At 41.9% G+C, this 19,458-nt stretch overlaps 2 protein-coding genes across 2 annotated transcripts; both read right to left on the reverse strand.

Moving 5' to 3' along the window:
• Window positions 1-952: 952 nt before the first annotated feature.
• On the reverse strand, window positions 953-7,290 carry LOC107315856 (cytochrome P450 2H2). The gene is made up of 9 exons (XM_015866730.2): window positions 7,061-7,290; window positions 6,210-6,372; window positions 5,251-5,400; window positions 4,440-4,600; window positions 3,832-4,008; window positions 3,281-3,416; window positions 2,834-3,021; window positions 2,031-2,172; window positions 953-1,552 (listed from the first exon to the last, which is right to left on the reverse strand). The coding sequence occupies exons 1-9, from the start codon at window positions 7,235-7,237 to the stop codon at window positions 1,371-1,373; spliced, it is 1,476 nt and encodes a 491-aa protein (XP_015722216.1). The 5' UTR covers window positions 7,238-7,290; the 3' UTR covers window positions 953-1,370.
• A 3,856-nt stretch (window positions 7,291-11,146) lies between these two features.
• LOC107315857 (cytochrome P450 2H1) lies at window positions 11,147-17,675 on the reverse strand. The gene is made up of 10 exons (XM_032445246.1): window positions 17,438-17,675; window positions 16,393-16,555; window positions 15,459-15,608; window positions 14,694-14,854; window positions 14,227-14,403; window positions 13,679-13,808; window positions 13,548-13,555; window positions 13,225-13,410; window positions 12,511-12,652; window positions 11,147-12,029 (listed from the first exon to the last, which is right to left on the reverse strand). The coding sequence occupies exons 1-10, from the start codon at window positions 17,612-17,614 to the stop codon at window positions 11,848-11,850; spliced, it is 1,476 nt and encodes a 491-aa protein (XP_032301137.1). The 5' UTR covers window positions 17,615-17,675; the 3' UTR covers window positions 11,147-11,847.
• Between the last annotated feature and the right edge of the window lie 1,783 nt (window positions 17,676-19,458).

Genomic DNA, 19,458 nt, shown 5'->3' on the forward strand with positions numbered 1-19,458 from the left:
ATTTTATTTTTTCTGTATTGTATGGATGAGAAACCATGAAGCTGAGAAACTGTGTCTGTACAATCCTTAAATCCTGTGTGGTTTGATTGGTTATAAAGCTTTAACATGCCATTGTGGTGATATTACAAATGCTATATTATTCTGCATGGCATAGATTCAGCTCTGTTTTCACTGCAATCACAGTAATATAGATTATTATAGATAGTAATATAGATTATTATAGAATATGCTGCTGTATGGGAACTGTTGAGTCATGGCCTGAACCTCTGACTGATCACACTGATCACCTGAGGCAAGCACTGAGTCAGCTGTGGGAGCACAGGTGAAGGCAGTGGGGGGAACCTAGCTGCACCTCTCCTAGACCCTATTTAAGGGCTGACTGACTCTAAGAACAGTTTTCTTTCTGGAGATGGTTCCCTTTGGAGTTCTTCTGTGAGCCTGGGATGTGGGTGAGCATTTTCAAGTTTTGTTTTCTTTTTTATTGTCTGTTTCCACTGTAGCAGTCCTTCTGGTTGTATGACCTGTAAAATGCCAGCCTAACCATGCTGCTCTGCTTATTGTGTATGTGTTGATGATTGTTGATCAGTTTGGGAAATGCTGGTCCAGCATCCTTAAATCTATCTTTGTCAGTTCATGCACACCTTTAAACTGATGCTTTAAAAATTATTTAGTGTTCTTTACGTACATTTGTAAACAGAATGGGAAGAAGCAAGCTGCAGTTCAGCTTGTAAATAGCATCATGGAGATCCCAGTATTATTTCCTTTTCTTTTGTTGCAATGAGAAGTGCTGTGATCACAGTTCTTGTCCTGGTAGGACTAATAAGGTCAGACCAGTCTTCTTCCTCATTTCTGGACATTCTTCATCTTGGACAGCATTTGGGAGTCTAAGCTTTGTGGAGAAAAGTTTTCCCCTGGAATGTGTGTTTTAGGAATGTCAGGAAAAACTATTTGGTGCATTTCTTCTTAAACTTGCAGTGAAAATTTTATTTTCACAGACCTTCACTGTAATTACAGAAGAGAGGACCCATTTTGCCAGCCATTAGATTAACTCATTCCACATGATGGGCAATGATATGTGCTGGGACAAGAATATAGTAGATGGTCATGTTATGACAGAATGAGATGGTTCCTTGGTTCTCTCTTTCTCCCTAAGGAACTGTCCTTGTGAAGTCGCCCATTCGGTTTCTGTTTAGAGCTAGCTGTGTTGATTATAAGAGCAGCATACAATTACTTTTCTTTAAAGGCTTATCTTTTCTGTCCATAAGAATCTATCAAATGATCTGAGCGTTTCAGTCTTGTCATGCTGGGCAATGACAGTCATTCAAGAAAAGCTCTCGTGAATTTGGGAGGTGTCAGCTTTCTTTGCTTGGCTAACGTGGAATAAATGACACCTCATAAGGTGGGGGTATATTTGATACAGAGGTGACTATGGGAGAAATGTCAATGTCCTTGCGATCTACAACAGGCTTCAGAGTGAAGTTCTGCAGGATGGTTGTTAAAAACAGGAATATCTCCATCCGGGCCAGACCTTCTCCTGCACAGATGCGTTTTCCTGCAAGGAAAGAAGAAGAAAAGGAGGTGATGGGTGGAGTACTTTTACTGGCAACTTGTTTTAAGTTCTCTGCCATGGAAGCTCTGGCTTCTCAGAATGGGTGGGCAGCACTGCATCCTTCTGGGGAAGTGAACTGAATTAAACTGAGGTCTTAGCGTTCAGGACAGTGTGAGAGTACTGGGTGGGCCAGTGCAATTTGAAGGCTTTAGCTTTTTCCTGTTTTATTGTTGGTTTATGGCTAGTCTGTAGAGAGAAGTGACATGGCTACAAGTCACTTCATGAATCTTTTGTTGGAGGAAAGGATTGGAGGAGCTCTGGTACTTGTTGTACATGGGATAGAGCTGCCCTGAAGTGACCAGTAGATCTCCAGTTATCCCTGTTCAGACCATGGTGGCAGAACCACTGAAATCTCAGAAGAGCTTCTAAGAGAGGATAGTCTCCTAGACTATCTCTTTCTGACACAGAAAGATGACTTTACCTGTAGAGAATGGCAGGAAGTAGTTGCTCTTTCTGAAGGTACCGTTTGCATTTAGGAAATGTCCTGGGTCAAATTTTTCTGGATTTGGGAATTCCTTGTGGTCTTGTAGGATGGGAGACAGCAAAGGGAATACCATGGTGTCCTGGATTAGTGTAGAGAGAAAGAAGTTGAAGTGGTGATATGCCAAAGTAAAGCCCCATTGAGCAGTTCCCAGAGGTGAGTACATGAGTGCTGCCTTGGTGAAACTGCTATGTGATCCCATTATGCACCGCTTTCAGTCATAATTACTATTGTTAGAATGTCACAAGAAAAGCTGGTAGGACTGCAGAAATGGTGGGCTGGGCAGTTCTGGGGGAGATCTAGATGGCTTAGAGAACAGGGTTTTTTTTCGGAGACCAAAAGCACCTGTTCCTATCTAGGTGCAAGTAGCTGCTTTTTTCACATAGTTGCATTTCATTCAGTAATAATCATTTGTATTGATTGTTTACATTTGTGTGGAAAAAAATTTGGAGCTTGATCTCCCTCTTCATACAGAGAATGGAGAAGCTTTTTTCAAATACATGTAAGATGTAAGAATCAGTATTAAATGTGGAGGTTGGTGGCCCGGCCTGTGGTGGTTGGAGGTATGTGATCCTTGAGGTCCATTCCAACCTGAGCCATTCTGTGAAGAATTTATAGAATCCGCTCCCAATCCAAATTATTCTGATTCTATATTGATTCCAGTGTGTTTGAAACTTAGGTAAAATATGATTCGTTTATCACATCATTGCTTTCAAGATATTATATGTCTCCCAGTAACAGACCTTGGGGATAAAATATCCTCTGAGGATGGTGTCCTTGGTCACAGCACGTGGTAGGTTAACTGGAATGAAATCAATGAATCTCTGGATTTCATGGATGACAGCATCTGTGTATGGCATCTGGCTCCTGTCTGCCATGCAGGGGCTTCGGTCTCGGCCAACCACACGGTCAATTTCCTTGTGAATTTTCTCTGTTAGGGAATAAGTGAATTCAATGAATGTTTCCCCAAACCTTTCCTCACATTTGCAACAAAGCTTGCTTTTCCCCCTCCCACCCCAAGAATATATGATCATATTTGGTACTGATGGCTCTCTTCTGGAAGTAATAGCAGTGATGTCCATCAGTCTTAGCTTTAGGGACTGATGCCACCAGTGGTAGTGACACAAACTGTCCACTTAGAAGATATATTATAAGCTATGGCTTCAAGGAAATATTCTGTTTCCTCTTACCCTCAACCTCTGGGTGTTTCAGGAGAATCAGAAATGCATATCTCAGTGTGGTGCTGGTTGTTCCTGTTCCCGCAAGGAACAAATCTATGGTGGTTCTGGTCAAGGACTCCACAGTGAAATGCGAGTTCCCTTTCTCCTGGAGGAAAAATTGGCAGAATTCTTTGAGTGAAATCGATGAGAAACTTTTCTACGTAGGAGGTCTTGTGCTTATATGTCGTGTGTGTTTAGACGTACCCTTCTCAGAAGATCAGGAATAACAGTAACATAATCAGTTCTTATAGTGGCATTTGGGATAATATGGGAAGAGTATTGAATTACATCAGTGAGGTTGGTCAACAGCTTTTCCTAACTTTGGTTAGTGCTGTATGCCACAGTTAGTGCTGTGCTTATAAGTCTTTCAGAGGAAAATGGAGGAAATGAAGGTGTCAAGAAAAACAGATTTCCCTCTGTGTGTGCAAAAGCCCAGTGTGCTGCTACAGCTGGGAGATGATGCAAGGATTCAGACAGTGGTTTTTGTAACATCCAAGGAGCTTTCACTGGTCTTATGTTACCTGTTGCATTTTGTTGATAAAAGCATCAATAAAATCTCGAGGACAGCTGGGATCGAAAGATTCTTGGTGTGCTCTTATGATTTCAGAAATGAAGGCATCAACTTTATCAACACTTTTTATTAGCTTTATATGGGGCCCAGGCAAATAATCCAGGATGGTTGGGAAGAAATTGTAGAGCTGTGATAATAAAGGGTAGGAAGGCATATTTTGGTTAAAGTGCTTACAGTACATTGATCCCCTAATTCTTACTGTGAGAAAGACTAAGTTGTTTTGTAAATGTTGGTCTATATTATTCAACAGTATGTTAATGCCTTATACATCACGGCTTCACTGTACTCAAGGAAATATATAATTTAAGGTACTTTTTGCGGTTTTATCGTTCCTTAGAAATTCAGTCTGAAGTACAGAAAGTTTTTTGTTTTTTTTTTTTTTCCTAAAAAATAAGTAAAGCACAATAGGAATTGGCCTCATCCCTGACTTCCTTGCCTTCAAAATTATTTTCCATGTTTAGAGAAATTCATACCAATGAAAAATGAATAGCATGAATAAAATTCTTTTTAAAACCACAATCATTAATACATGTATTAATGCAATGAAACCATACAAACCTGTGTTTGTATACTGTTCTGGTGCTTTTCATTTTCTTCCAGCATCTCAATTAAATCCAGAAATTTCTTGTCCTCATACTCAAACCGATCCCCAAATACAACGGAACAGATGATGTTGGAAACACCATGCATTAAAAATGTAACAGGATTGAAAGGTTTCTCTGCAACATAAGAAAAAGTCACTGGCTTTCAGTATTTCAGTCATCAGCTCCTCCTCTGATACAGGGAAGTTTCATATCCACTTGATGCCCAGTGTTGTGCAGTGCCTTTAAGAAGGCAGTGAGAGGCTTATCCAGTTGGTTCATCTCTACTTGTAAATAATTGATTATATTTTTGTGTGTGTGTTTGAATAGTTTAAGTCCCTGTCCCAGAAGTGGAGGCTTACAGTGGTGCATTGGCCATGCAGTGTTATTGACAGGAAAAAAGCAATGCAGGTCAGCATGTTCTCTCAGATTGGTAGCACGAATATTTTTGTGTGTATCGAGACTGAGTTTTCTATTGGCTCATGGAGTACTGTGGTTCTTTGGCATCCTACTGGGTCCATCTGCTTTTTTCCTCCTTGCAGAACATTGTACATGGAGGCTGTCTATGGAAAGGAAGCTTAGTGTCCAGGGTGTTACCAGCCTCAGAGGAGGTTCTTAAAAGAAAGAGTAGCTTACATCCTGTCAGAAATGCATGTATAGGTTAAAATAGCAGAAAGTGGAGCCATATGCTCACTTCCTGGGTCAAAGATTTGATGAAGCAGTGGCACAACCCTCACTGTCTGATTGCAGATATGCAGGGTTTCCCAGTAGACAAGTCTGTGTCCTACCGTGTGTGTTCCTGATCCTCTCTACCAGAAAATGAGCTTCCTCCTGGATTCGTTCCTCAATGCCCTTCTTCCCCATTCCATAATCACGCAGTGTGGTGAGGGCAAATCGTCGGAGCTGCCTCCATGTCTCCCCATTGCTGGTCACAATGCCTGTCACAAGAAGGAACAATAGTCTCAGTGGTGAAACAGATTATTCACTCCCTGCAAGCACCCCAAAGAGGTATTTACCACAATTCTTATATACTACAAACCCTAACTTTCATGTGTTTCTGGAGGTGACAAATTGATCAATCTGATCAAGGCACCACTGTTTATTTCCAGAATAAGATAAATGACATTGGGCTGTCAATAAAAAGGGGCCTCTGGTACTGAAGTCAACTTGTCTTAGCAGCCTGCTTATAGCCAAATGCCCAAATGGTCAGGGATGCACCTTCACATATTGTATCATCACTGAATATGTTGAGGAGAAATGTTACTACCATGAGATAACCATTTGCCTGGATAAACTGTCTACTGAGAACTGTTGTGGTGAATGAGTCCAGATCCTAATATTGAGTATGACCCTTACTATAACTGCCTGGTTTTGCTTGTCAGTGTTGTGTACTGGAATTTCCATTGGATGGCTCCTGAGCTGCAGAGACTTTGCCAATATTTTCAGAAATGGCAGAATAACAGTCAGAACCAAGAGGCACCTTTTGTAAACAAAATTTTATCCCAGATTTGAAGGATGCTGGAAATAGAAACTCTCTCAACCCAGCCAAGGACCTTAAACAGTTCTCCAGGGCATCAACCTACTGCTAGGGCCAATTAATGAGTTGGGCTTTTAATACTTTATTCCTAATTATTATGCATAAATGTACTACTTGAAGTCCACCAGTTACTCCTCCACTGCCCTCATGGGTGGGCTCCTGTAGCAATGACACGATCATCTTTGTATGGCAATGTTACCAGAAGTGTACCTGTGCCTTTGAAGACTTTCTCAAAAAGAGGCAGATTTCCTCTTCCACTGAAGGCTTCTCCGTTATCAATTAGAGCTTCTTTCACAATATCGTAGCCATACAGCACCACAGCCTTTTTGGGGCCTAAATGTATTGTGAAGATAGGACCGTACTTCTTGCTGATCTGCAGGGAGGAAGAACACAAGGAACAGCACAACTGAATGTCAATCGTGGAATAAGAAATTTGCAGCTTCATTTGAATGTTGTTTTTGCTTTTCCTCAGGTAGTATTTGCAGATTGTGCACCACAGTGACAGACAAAAGGTCTCTTCCCTTTTGCACCAGTCCCTAGAGCGGTGTAACTGCATCCTGGTGGGAGGCACACAGTCATGCTGCAGAAGTCTAGTGCATGCTTTCTTTCAGCAGACCCTCGCTTTAGTCATTGCTAGCAGTGTGAGAGATGAGAGCAGAGATACACATTGACTCAAGCATAATTAATCTAAAAGGGTTAACTGTGCCAGGTACACGCCTCTTAGCCTTCCACGTGAACTAAGGTAGAGCAAGGTCCTCCCTAAAACAGGGCTGGGCTATTTTCTAAGAGCAGCAAGGAAACGAGCAGAAAAGTGTTGTGGTGGATTTGGTAAAAGCATCAATACCTTGTCTGGAAATTGATTGTAAATTGCAGTATGGACATAAGGCCAGTGCAGGTCTCGTCATCAGCACTGTTACCGCAAGAGTCAGCGTAATACATCAAAAGCAAATGCATATCCAGAAGCATTTCTGTTCAAATCTGACAGCTAGTCAAACAACATTGGCATTGTCTGGTGAATAAGATGAGCGGAGACAACACAGAAATGGAAGAGATAGTCTTACCTCCTTAAAGCTTTCCATCAAGTCCCGTGGGTTCAGCTGAAAAGCATTTCCGATGATAGGGATTGGAGTGGGACCAGGAGGCTCCTTCCCTCTTTGTGATGTATTTCTCCATGCAGCAATGAGAAGACATGAGATACAGACCAGCAAGAGGATTGTGGGCCATCCCAGGAACTCCATGGTGGGCAGAGGAAGAGATGTCAAGTGTTAGAAGAGTCTGATCTGGGACCTGCCAACCGGAGGTTATTTATAAGTTGTAGAACAAAAGCACGTGGATTAAAGCAGCCAATATCACCTTGCTGTTTCTGATGAGGCAGCAGATTACTTATTAATCTGTTCAAGATTAGAATGAGCGAACTTGGGGTGAACTCACTGTTTACTCTGACTTTTACACATAAAACTTGCGTGCCTTTGTTACTAATAATGATCTAATGCTCCCAAGTGATCTCAATATGCAGAAATAATAGACCCTCACTGCTGAATGTATGTTTCAGCTCTTGTCTTTATTTGTAGGGTGACTTCTGCCAGCCTCTCCAACAGGCGTGTGAAGTGGAGTGAGCTGTAAATGAAGTAAGGGAATCCTTGCAAGTTTTTCTTAGGTATTTCATCTTCACCTCTCAAATGGAATAATGACTTTGTTCTGAGGACAAGTGTGTAGATTTCCAGGGAAAAAACTGCATATTTCCAATCTCTTTTATGCAGTCCACAGTGTCCATAGAATTTGCTGGAGGATTTGAAAAGTTATCCACCAAACTCAGAGCCCTGTGGCAGCCTGTGATCTCTTTCAGTGTGTGATGTTTCAAGAATCTTTATGAATATCCAGACAAGATGTGAAGATCCATGATCTGTTTGAGAAGTGACAGAATGAATGGTTTTATTAATGGCAATTATTTAATAGAACAGGAAAGCATAGGCGATCTATTACACTTGCGACTACTCTTCCTCACATGTACATAGTAAGTAAAGATGATACTAGATTCAGTTTTTGGGATTCAAATACTGAGACACAACTGTGTGTTCAATGTCCTTTGATGAGGAAAGAATTGTGCATCATGAGTGTGCAGCAGCGGCAGCTCTTGCTCTGACTACTCTTGAGGCAGCCCCTATGAAGGGACACACAAAAGAAAGGGACCATACTGGAGGTAAATCTGCAAGCTTGCTGGCATCTCTGGAAGGCATTCCTTTGTTTTCTGGCAGTTCAAGCATGTAGATGAGGAAACTTGATATTAAATGGGCCACTATACCACGTAAGGGGCCCAAGCGTATCAAAAAACAAAAATGACCATCAGGCAGCTGAATGCCACGCCGATGTTCACTCCGTCCCTCCAGGTGGGATAAGGGAGGGAACTGAAAACAAAGTAGGACTTGTGGGTTGGGATGGATACTCTTTACTGAGACAGAAGAGGAAAATGGAAACAAAAGTTCAATAATAACAGTACGTACAGGTGCAATGCAATTACTCTCCTCTTGCTGACTGACTGTAATAGTACAACTGCCTGCCAGCCAACAGCTGTCAGCAGCACAAGGCCTCTCTCAAAATCACACAGTGTCAGTGTTTGCCTTACAAGACAAAGGCTTTGCCACGAACAGATGTATTAAGATTCCTCGAAAATTTCAGCACTCAACAGTTTACAAGTCGTGCATACTTGTAACATGCTATGCAGGGAGAACTCAAAATAAGATAGAGACCTTGTCATTATTTTTAAGGTGACTTCAGAAATGCCATTTGAGCAGCCAGCACAAAAGGTTTGGTTAAATATTTGCGTCTGAACTCACAGGACCCAAAACACAACTCAGTTGACTCAGGACCAAGCCAGTGACGTGATTCTGCTCTTCGGTCATTTGGAATGTGTAGCACGCTGTTACACCCTGGCTTGATCTTTGGAAGTGCAAGGAAGTTAATGTAGTATCAGGCTTGGTGTGGCTTGTATAATGATTCCAGCAGTAAACCACTGTGTTAATCCTGTTACTGATCATCTTTGAATAGAGCTTAACCTTAAATTAATAGTCTGCACTAAATCAGGAGCAGCCCTTCTCCAAGCCAGGCAGTAAAAGTCCGGAATTGGGACAGTAAGTCAGCAAGTGTATATGCTGTGAAAACAGTGCATACTTCAAATAGAAATGATGATGGATAAATTCACCAATTGACAATATAAAATCTCATAAAGGCTGTGTTCAGCTGATTGAAACCAAGTGCATGACACGAATTCTGTCAGACAAGAGGTTCAGCGATTGTTCTCGTTTGTGCCTCTGAATGTCCCCTGTGCTACAACCAAAGATGTCTTGGACTGTATCTCCTCTGTAAAATGAGTTGCACATTTTCTATAAGTGAATGTGTTCAGGCCTTGAAGTTTGACTGCTGGAAGGGGCACAGAAGGAACTATTTCAGAATTTGCAGCAAATCAGTGGGTTTAATTAGGGTCCCAAAAGAATAGAGCTTGAGAAGCCTTCTGATGGAAATTTCTTCAGCCTGACTCAAAGGTGTGCATGCAGCCTTTTCTTTTTTTTTTTTTTTAATAGTGAATACAAGATGTATGTATGTATTTAATTAACATGGGAGGACGAGATGTTGGTGCCATGTCCAGGAAGCAAAGCAATGGATACCAAATCTGGTGAAAGCCATTTGCTGATAGTCGGTGATTTTTGTCTTAATGCGCAGAGCCTTAATTAAGGATACAACATCCAGGGCTTTGAGATGATGATAGGGAATTTAAGAAAGCTGTCACATGAGAAGTTATTTGATAGGTCAATCACGGCATAAGGTGTAAGCCTCCAAGCTGTAGTGCCAGGCCTGAAATGTGTTAGAAGCTTTTATGTTTGTTATTCTCAGGAAGCTGACTATGCCCTGTGATGGAGAAGTGAAGGCCATATAGCAGTAGGGAACAGAGGTTCCCTCAATGAACAGGTTACATCTGAAGAAATTAGATAAGTCAAATGCAGACTTCATGGCTAGGCTTTGACAACTTTGTCTTCAGCTACTTGGATACCCATTCTCAATGTTTACTACTTAGGATGCTGCTGTATTCCCTGCAGTGAAACAAATCCAGATCCAGATCAATTCATGCAAGAGCATTTCTTGGATAGAAACGGTGGTTTTAAGGCAAGTGAGTTGTTCCTATCTTTTTCTGCAAGGACTTAAACTGTGTTTCCTTTAGATCACAGACTCTCCTTTGCTTTTGCCTTGTCTTGGATCTCCTGAGGTGCTGTAAAGTGTCTACAGCAGTGATTTTGTAGTGCCTTTGCTTTCCTTAAAGCCTCTTTTGATAGTGACAGAGCCTACGGTTTTGTCTTTTGCTTCTGTCTCTGTGTTTGTTATGCTCAGGTGCCTGACTTTGTAGTGTCTCAGTCATGCTGGAATACAGCTGCCATGTACCGATTTATGTCATATTAATTTGTAATGGTGTCTCAGGCAAGTGCTGCTGCCCTGCTAGAGGGGAACAGCTCAAGTGGCTTTGTTTGTTTCTTTGTTTTTTCTCCTGGATTGTTTCATTGAGTTCCTCATTCGGGATGTCTTTAGTGGGCCTGAAACTTGACGGTTCTGTTCTTCATTACTACTTGCCCAACTAACTGACGTTTCCATAGATGCTTTAACAGTGCCCTAGAAACTTTTTAAGCTTGCAGACATTCTTATGTTCTGCAAGATGTTTCATAGTTTCATAGTTTCATAGTTTCGTGCGGGTTGGAAGGGACCTTAGAGATCATCGAGTATCATCGATGTATCTGGGAATTAATAGCAACAGGGCAAAGAATGAATTAACCAAGCTTGAAAGTCACTCTTTGTGTTGCTATGTGACAGTAAGCATGCAGTATCCTGTGTAAAATACCACCATAAGCAAGAGCCTTGGCAACACTGAGTGTGAGCAGGCTCAGAGAAAGAGCTGCATGGAGAAATTGGCTTGTTTGTTTGTTTCTTACATTAAGACTTGTAGCAGTGCAGGTTATAAATACTGATAATGTAGATTATAATTTCATGCATTTCCTTTCATTTGTATTTCTGCCAACCTGTGATATTTTTTGCTTTAAACTTTTTGTACCACCAAATAACTCATGGTGTATCAAGACTATTAACACAGTGAAAGAAATGAACACTTTGCTGCTCACCTAAACAGTTTATTCCACTGTGGTGACATTTCAAGTGCTGTATTATTTCACATAGCATGGATTCAGCTCTGTTGTCACTGCAGTCACAGTAAGCTATATCCTGCAGGGAACATGATCAATCTGGGAAATTCCAGTCCTATATCCATACATCTGTCTTTGGCAGCTCATAGGAACCCTTTACCTGAAATTCATAAAATTTCTATAGCAATTTTCACGTATTTCGTAGAAGTAATGGGAAGATTCAAGCTGCCCTTTGTCTTCCAGAAGGCACCACAGAGATCCCACAATTATTTCACTCTCTTTTTTTTTAATCAATGAGCAGCGCTGTAATTGCAATTTTAATTCTGATAGGTCCAGTAAATTCAGTCCAGCCATCTCCCATGTTGTTAGTGAGACTGGAGGATTTCTAGATCATGTCTTAAAGCTGCAATGCATTTCTTTATAAATGAGTGCAAAGAAACAGTTGAGATATGAAACTGTTTTAGAGAGTGTATGACAGTCTAAGCTTTGTGGAAAGTGATTTTCCACTACAGCACGTCCTTCTGTGTTCGCAAAGAAAAGCAGAAGTTTTCTGTCCATAAAGAATCTAGCAAATGATCTGCGTGTTTCAGCCTCGTCACGCTGGGCAATGACAGTCATTCAAGAAGACTGTTGTTCTATTTTGGGAAGTGAGAGCTGTCTTCACTTGGCTAACGTGGAATAAATGACACCTCATAAGGTCGGGGCGCATTTGCAAAAGTGGTGACTATGGGAGAAATGTCAATGTCCTTGCGATCTACAACAGGCTTCAGAGTGAAGTTCTGTAGGATGGATGTTAGAAACAGGAATATCTCCATCCGGGCCAGACCTTCTCCTGCACAGATGCGTTTTCCTGCAAGGAAAGAAGAAGAAAAGAAGGTGATGGTGGAGTACTTTTGCTGGCAACTTGTTTTAACCCCTCTGCCATGGATGCTCTGGCTTCTCAGAATGGGTGGGCAGCACTGCATCCTTCTGGGGAAGTGAACTGAATTAAACTGAGGTCTTAGCATTCAGGACAGTGTGAGAGTACTGGGTGGGCCAATGCAATTTGAAGGCTTCAGTTTTTCCTGTTCTGTTCCTGTTTAGTTGCTTGTTGGCATGGTGACATGTGCCACATTGTGCATCTTTTGTTGGAGGAAAGGATTGGAGGAGCTCTGGTACTTGTTAAGAAGAGGAGGTAAACTGAAACTGTAGTACATGGGATAGAGCTGCCCAGAATTGACCAGCAGGTCTCCAGATATCCCTGTTCAGACCGTAGTGTCAGAGCCATTGCAATCTCTGAAAAGCTTCTAGGAGAGGATAATCTAGGACCTGACACAGGAAGATGACTGTACCTGTAGAGAATGGCATGAAGTAGTCACTCTTTCTGAAGGTACCGTTTGCATTTAGGAAATGTCCTGGGTCAAATTTTTCTGGATTCGGGAATTCCTTGCAGTCTTGCAGGATGGGAGACAGCAAAGGGAATACCAAGGTGTCCTGGATTAGTGTATAGAGAAAGAAGTTGAAGTGGTGATATGCCAAGGTAAAGCCCCACTGAGCAGTTCCCTGTGCTGAATACATGAGCGCTGCTTTGGTTTAACAGTTATACGGTCCCATTATGCACCAATGTCAGTCAGAATTATCAGAGTTAGAACGTTCAAGCTGGCAGGACTCTGAAATTCCCAGCAGTGTAGTCTTGGGGTCATCTAGAAGGCTTAGAGAAACAAGTGTTTGTTTTTGTTGTTGTTTGTTTTGTTTTGGTTTTTTTTTTCAGATATTTACTGCACCCATTGCTCTCTAGAGGTTAACAATTTCCATAGCTGCTGTTCATTCAGTAATAGTTATTTGTATTGCAGACAAGAGGTAGGAAAAGACTGATACATAAAAATATATTGTAACATACAACATCATCCAACCTAATGCATAGTGGCACCTCAAAAAGACCAGATCCTCTCCCAAATCAAATTATTTTGATTGTTTACTGCATCCCAGTGTGTTTCTAACTGGAGTCAAGCATGAATAATTTAGCACAGCAGAACAAGAGATTATAGGTGTTTCCAGCAACAGACCTTGGGAATGAAATAGTCTCTGAGCATGGTGTCCTTGGTCACAGCATGTGGAACATTAAGAGGTAGGAAATCAATGAATCTCTGGATTTCGTGGACGACAGCATCCGTGTATGGCATCTGGCTCCTGTCTGACATGCAGGGGCTTCGGTCTCGGCCAACCACACGGTCAATCTCCTTGTGAATTTTCTCTGTTAGGAAATAAGTGAATTGAATGGATATTTCCTCAAACCTTTCCTCACAGTTGCAGCAAAGCTTGCTTTGCAGCCCTCCACCCAAAGAATTTATGACTATACTTGGTACTGATGTCTCTCTCCTGAAAGTACAGCTAAGACTGATGGACACTGCTGCTATTAGGGACTGTTGCTACCAGTGGTAGTGACACAAATTGTACACTTAGAAGATGTATTTTAAGCTATGGCGTCAAGGAAATATTCCCTTTCCTCTTACCTTCAACCTCTGGGTATTTTCAGGAGAATCAGAAATGCATATCTCAGTGTGGTGCTGGTTGTTTCCTTTCCCGCAAGGAACAAATCTATGGTGGTTCTGGTCAAGGACTCCACAGTGAAATGCGAGTTCCCTTTCTCCTGGAGGAAAAATTGGCAGAATTCTTTGAGTGAAATCGATGAAAACTTTCCTACATAGGAGGTCTTGTGCTTATATGTTGCGGTGTTTAGACGTACCCTTCTCAGAAGATCAGGAATAACAGTAACATAATCAGTTCTTATAGTGGCATTTGGGATAATATGGGAAGAGTACTGCATTATATCAGTGTCGTTGGTCAACAGCTTTTCCTAACTTTGGTTAGTGCTGTATGCCACAGTTAGTGCTGTGCTTATAAGTCTTTCAGAGGAAAACGGAGAGGAGAGAATGAAGGTGTCAAGAAAAACAGATTTCCCTCTGTATGTGCAAAAGCCCAGTGTGCTGCTACAACTGGGAGATGATGCAAGGATTCAGACAGTGGTTTTCATAACATCCAAGGAGATCTCTCTGCTCTTATGTTACCTGTTGCATTTTGTTGATAAAAGCATCAATAAAATCTCGAGGACAGCTGGGATCGAAAGATTCCTGGTGTGTTCTTACGATTTCAATAATGAAGGCATCAACTTTTTCAAAGCTTTTTATCATCGTTTTATGGGGCCCCGGTAGAGAATCCATGATGGTGGGGAAGAAATTGTAGAGCTGTAATGATAAATGGAGGGAAAGCATATTCTGGTGAAATTGCATATTGTTCACTTAGCTATTAGTATAAGGAGAAGTAAACTCTCTTTTCAGTCATGGTTTCACTGTGCTTGAGAAAAGGCTTTATGTGAGCTTGTTTTGCAGTGATATAATTCTTTGGGCATACAATGGGAAGTCCTTCAAATGAAAAAAATGAAAAATGGCCCCCATGAAAAATGAGTAACATGAATAAATTTTAATTCTAAACCCTAAATCACTAATACGTTTCTTAATGATGAAGCAACACAAACCTGTATCTGTATACTATTCTGGTACTTTTCATTTTCGTTCAACAAGTCAATTAAATCCAGAAATTTCTTGTCCTCATAGTCGAACCGATCTCCAAATACAATGGAACAGATGATGTTGGAAACAGCATGGACTAAGAATTTAGCAGGGTTGAAAGGTTTCTCTGCAACAACGACAACAAAGAAAATGTCACTTGCTTTTAGTACTTTAGTCATCATCTTCTCCCTGATACCTCCAAGGAACCTTTGCTTTTGCTTATCCAGTTGGTTCTTCTCCACTTGTAAATAATTGATTTCCCTGTTTTAACTGTTTTAGTCCCAGTCTGAAAGGTGGAGGCTTACAGTGGTACTTTGGCAGTGTTACTGTCAGGAAAATAGCAATGCAGGTGAGCATGTTTTCTTAGATTGGTTGTGCCAGGGATATTTATGTGTGAATCCAAGCTGAATTTTCCAGTGGCTCATGGAGTACTGTGGTTCTTTGGCATCCTACTGGGGCCATCTGCTTTTTTCCTCCTTGCAGAACATTGTACATGGAGGTTGTCTATGGAAAGGAAGCTTAGTGTCCAGGGTGTTACCAGCCTCAGAGGAGGTTCTTAAAAGAAAGAGTAGCTTACATCCTGTCAGAAATGCACGTATAGGTTAAAATAGCAGAAAGTGGTGCCATATGCTCGCTTCCTGGGTCAAAGATTTGATGAAGCAGTGGCACAACCCTCACTGTCTGATTGCAGATATGCAAGGTTTCCCAGTAGACACACATCAACGTCCTACCGTGTGTGTTCCTGATCCTCTCTACCAGAAAATGAGCTTCCTCCTGGATTCGTTCCTCAATGCCCTTCTTCCCCATTCCAAAATCACGCAGTGTGGTGAGGGCAAATCGTCGGAGCTGCCTCCATGTCTCCCCATTGCTGGTCACAATGCCTGTCACAAGAAGGAACAACAGAAATTCCATGAGGAAGTAGATTTTCTGCCCCCCACTCCCATTCTGGAAGAGGTGTCTATCACAATTGCTTTATGCCCCAAACTCTAGCTTTCCTGCAGTGCTGGAGATGACAAACTGATTCATCTGATCTTTATTTTCAGAATAAGATAAATGACGCTGGGCTGTCAATAAAAGGGACCACTGGTACTCAAGTCAACTTGGCCACTAGCAGCTGGCCTAAGACAAATACCCAAATGGTCAGGGATGCGCCTTCACACATGGTATCATTACTGAAAATACCATGGGACAAGCATTTACTTGAATAAATGCTCTGCTGGGAGCTGCAGTGGTGAATGAGCCCAGGGCCTAATCTTGAGTGTGAGCCTTGCTTGAACAGGCTATAGTTGCTTGTCAGTGTTGTGTTCTGGAATGTACAGTTGAGGGCTCTTGAGCTGTAGAGACTTTGCCAGTATTTTCAGAAATGGAAAAATAACAGTCAGAACTGAGAGGCACCTTTTGTGAACAAAATTTTATCCCGTATGGGAAGGGAGCTGAGAATAGAAAGGAACTCACTAAAGCCAGCCTAGGACCTGAAACAGTTCTCCAGGGTGTCAACCTACTGCTAGGGCCAAGTAATGAGTTGGGCTTTTAATACTTTATTCCTAATTTTTATGTGTAAATGTACTACTTGAAGTCGATCAGTCACTCCTCCGCTGCCCTAACAGAGGATTCCTGTAGCAATGGTGTGATCATCTTTGTATGGCAATGTTACCAGGAGTGTACCTGTGCCTTTGAAGAGTTTGTCAGTCAGAGGCAGTATTCCTCTTCCACTGAAGGCTTCTCCGTTATCAATTAGGGCTTCTTTCACAATATCGTAGCCATACAGCACCACAGCCTTTTTGGGGCCTAAATGTATTGTAAAGATAGGACCGTACTTCTTGCTGATCTGCGGGAAGGAAGAACACAAGGAATGACACATCTGGATGTTAATCATGGAAATAGAATTTTGCAGCCTCATATGATGGTTATTTTTATTTAGGTAGTTTTATCCTCTGTAGGTATTTACAGATAGCCTTCCTGTTTCTTACTACTGTGAGAACTTGTGTATTTACTGGGACATTATGTGTAGAGCTTCCCAACAAGATTGCTTTCTCACTGTGGTCGGCATTTGCCCTCAGAGGGTCCTCAGGTAGTGAATAAGTGCCTTGCTCAGAGGGTCTGGCAACCAAGGAATTTGTCAGCCCTTTTCCATCCATCTACCACCACCCCATTACAGTAACCTCAGAAACAGGTTCCACAGCCAGACGTACTCCACCTATTTTCTCCCAGGCTCTGCAACACAGGTTATTGTTTTGTTTGTTTTTTTTTTTGACAGTTGCGTGACAGTATCCAGGGGAGGGAACAGGCAGGACCATTCACCTTCAAACTTGTTTGATTTGGACCTTGTAATCACAGCTTCCCCTCCCAGGAGATTATCCCTACGTGCCAGGGAGCAGAGGCAGCAGGAAAATAGAGCAAGGTCCTCCCTAAAACAAGGCGGGGCTCTTTGGTGAGAGCAGTGAGGAGATGGGCAGAAAAGGGCTGTGGCGGATTTGGTAATAGCATCAGTACCTTGTCTAGAAATCTATTGTAAATTTCAGTACAGACATAAAGCCAGTGTAGGTCTCTTCATCAGCACTGTTACCGCAAGAGTCAATGTAATACATCAAAAGCAAATGCATATCCAGAAGCATTTCTGTTCAAGTCTGACAGCTGGTCAAGCAACATTGGCATTGTCTGGTGAATAAGATGAGCGGAGACAACGCAGAAATGGAAGAGACAGTCTTACCTCCTGAAAGCTTTCCATCAAGTCCCGTGGGTTCAGCTGGAAAACATTTCCGATGATGGGGATTGGAGTGGGACCAGGAGGCTCCTTCCCTCTTCGCGATGTATTTCTCCATGCAGCAATGAGAAGACATGAGATACAGACCAGCAAGAGGATTGTGGGCCATCCCAGGAACTCCATGGTGGGCAGAGGAAGAGATGTCAAGTGTCAGAAGAGTCTGATCTGGGACCTGCCAACCAGAGGTTATTTATATGCTGTAGAACAAAAGCACGTGGATTAAAGCAGCCAATATCACCTCGCTGTTCCTGCTGAGGTGGCAGATTACTTATTAATCTGCTCAAGATTAGAATGAGCGAACTTGGGGTGAACTCAGTGTTTACTCTCATTTTTTACACGTACAGCTTGTGTGCCTTTCAGTTATCGTTCATGTGGTAGTAATCATGGCCTAATGCTGCCAAATGAACTCATAGCGGAGATATATTAGAGCCTAGCTGCTGAATATATGCTTCAGCTCTTGCTGTATTGTCCCTCCTTCCATCCCTTCCATGCAGTGCGAAGTGTGTAGGGTACCGTAAAAGAGATAAGGGCATCATCACAAGTTTTTCATTTCACCTCCATTTCTGGAATGGAATAATGACATCGTACCCAGTCCACTCATGCAGATTTCTGAGAAAGAACTCCATTTGCCCTGATCTCTTTTAAGTTATCCACTTGGTCAAAAGCATTTCCATAAGCAGTTGACAAGTTATCCACAAAAGACAGTCCTGCACAAACCAGTCATGCCATGGAGACTGCAGCGGATTTCAATGGATCTAAGAGCCATATTACAGAGATTGACTTTTACTCACATCCTGGAGTTGATAAGGTATCCTCATAGTACAGAACCCTGCAGCTATATCTGGTCTCCTTCTCTATGTGGCATTTCTAGGAACTAATTGAGAATTCAGAGAAAACGTGAAAATCCATGAAACCTAATGGCATTTCTGATCAGGGAATGAAAGAATGAATGATTTTATTAACAGTAGTTATTTAATATAACAGAAAAGCTTACATGAGATGCTAAGTTTCCCACTCCTCTTCCTCTCATGTACATAGAAGCAAACAATGTTCAGAGTTTGTTTTTTTCAATTAATCTTCAGGATCAAGATTTCAAAATCTTGCCCAGTAAACTACTCAGGTACAAATATTTACAACTTCAGAATATATCCCTCCAAGCCAATCATGGCATGAGAAATGTGATGGATTTAAAAGAATCTAAGGATAATTTTACATAGATTAACCCTTACACAATTCCATACATAACACAACAAAACTGAAAAAAGATTCCGTTTCAAATGCTGATACCCAACTGTGTGTTTGATGTGCTTTAGTGAGGAAAGTGATCTGTGGCAGGAGTGTGCTGCAGCAGCTCCTGCTCCGTCTGCTTTTGGGGCAGCCCCTACGCAGGGGCACATAAAAGACAGGGACTGTACTGGTGGTGAATCTGCAAGTTTGCCAGCTGCTCTGGAAGGCATTATCTTGTTTTCTGGGAGATCAAGCACGTGGAAGAGGAAATTGGATATTAAATGGGACACTAGACCACATTAGAAGAGGCCCAAGAATATCCTAAAATGTAAACAAGCTGTTGTAGTTTATCCCATCATGCATGACTCAGATGTTCTCTCCTTGCCCCCAGGTGGGATGAGGGAGGGAACAGAGAATGGAACAGGACTTGCGGGTTGAGATCACAACTATTTACTGAGACAGAAGACGAAAATGGAATCAAAAGTACAATAATAACAGTACGTACAGGCAAAATGCTATTACTCTTCTCTTGCTGGCTGACATACAACAATATTACAACTGCCTGCTGGCCAACAGCCATCAACAGCACAAGGTCTCCTCCCCCTCCAACCAACAGCCAGCATCACATTAGCAGAAGCATGCCCCCTGGCTGGCTTCCATCTTCTTTGTGACCTTCATGGTGTCAGAAAATGCTACAACAGCGACAGGCAAATTTTATATGGACAAAGGAACACAGTTCT

This window comes from Coturnix japonica, chromosome 6, assembly GCF_001577835.2.
Source record: "Coturnix japonica isolate 7356 chromosome 6, Coturnix japonica 2.1, whole genome shotgun sequence".
Taxonomy (NCBI): Eukaryota; Metazoa; Chordata; class Aves; order Galliformes; family Phasianidae; genus Coturnix; species Coturnix japonica.

Excerpts from the sequence above, each read along its gene's own strand:
- LOC107315856 (XM_015866730.2), bottom strand. The coding sequence starts at position 7,237 with ATGGAGTTCCTGGGATGGCCCACAATCCTCTTGCTGGTCTGTATCTCA. Across the intron at positions 5,401-6,209 it reads GAAAGTCTTCAAAGGCACAG|GCATTGTGACCAGCAATGGG; the intron begins GTACACTTCTGG and ends TTCTTGTGACAG. Across the intron at positions 1,553-2,030 it reads CTTCCTGCCATTCTCTACAG|GAAAACGCATCTGTGCAGGA; the intron begins GTAAAGTCATCT and ends CTTTCCTTGCAG.
- LOC107315857 (XM_032445246.1), bottom strand. The coding sequence starts at position 17,614 with ATGGAGTTCCTGGGATGGCCCACAATCCTCTTGCTGGTCTGTATCTCA. Across the intron at positions 16,556-17,437 it reads TGATGGAAAGCTTTCAGGAG|ATCAGCAAGAAGTACGGTCC; the intron begins GTAAGACTGTCT and ends TCCTTCCCGCAG. Across the intron at positions 12,030-12,510 it reads CTTCATGCCATTCTCTACAG|GAAAACGCATCTGTGCAGGA; the intron begins GTACAGTCATCT and ends CTTTCCTTGCAG.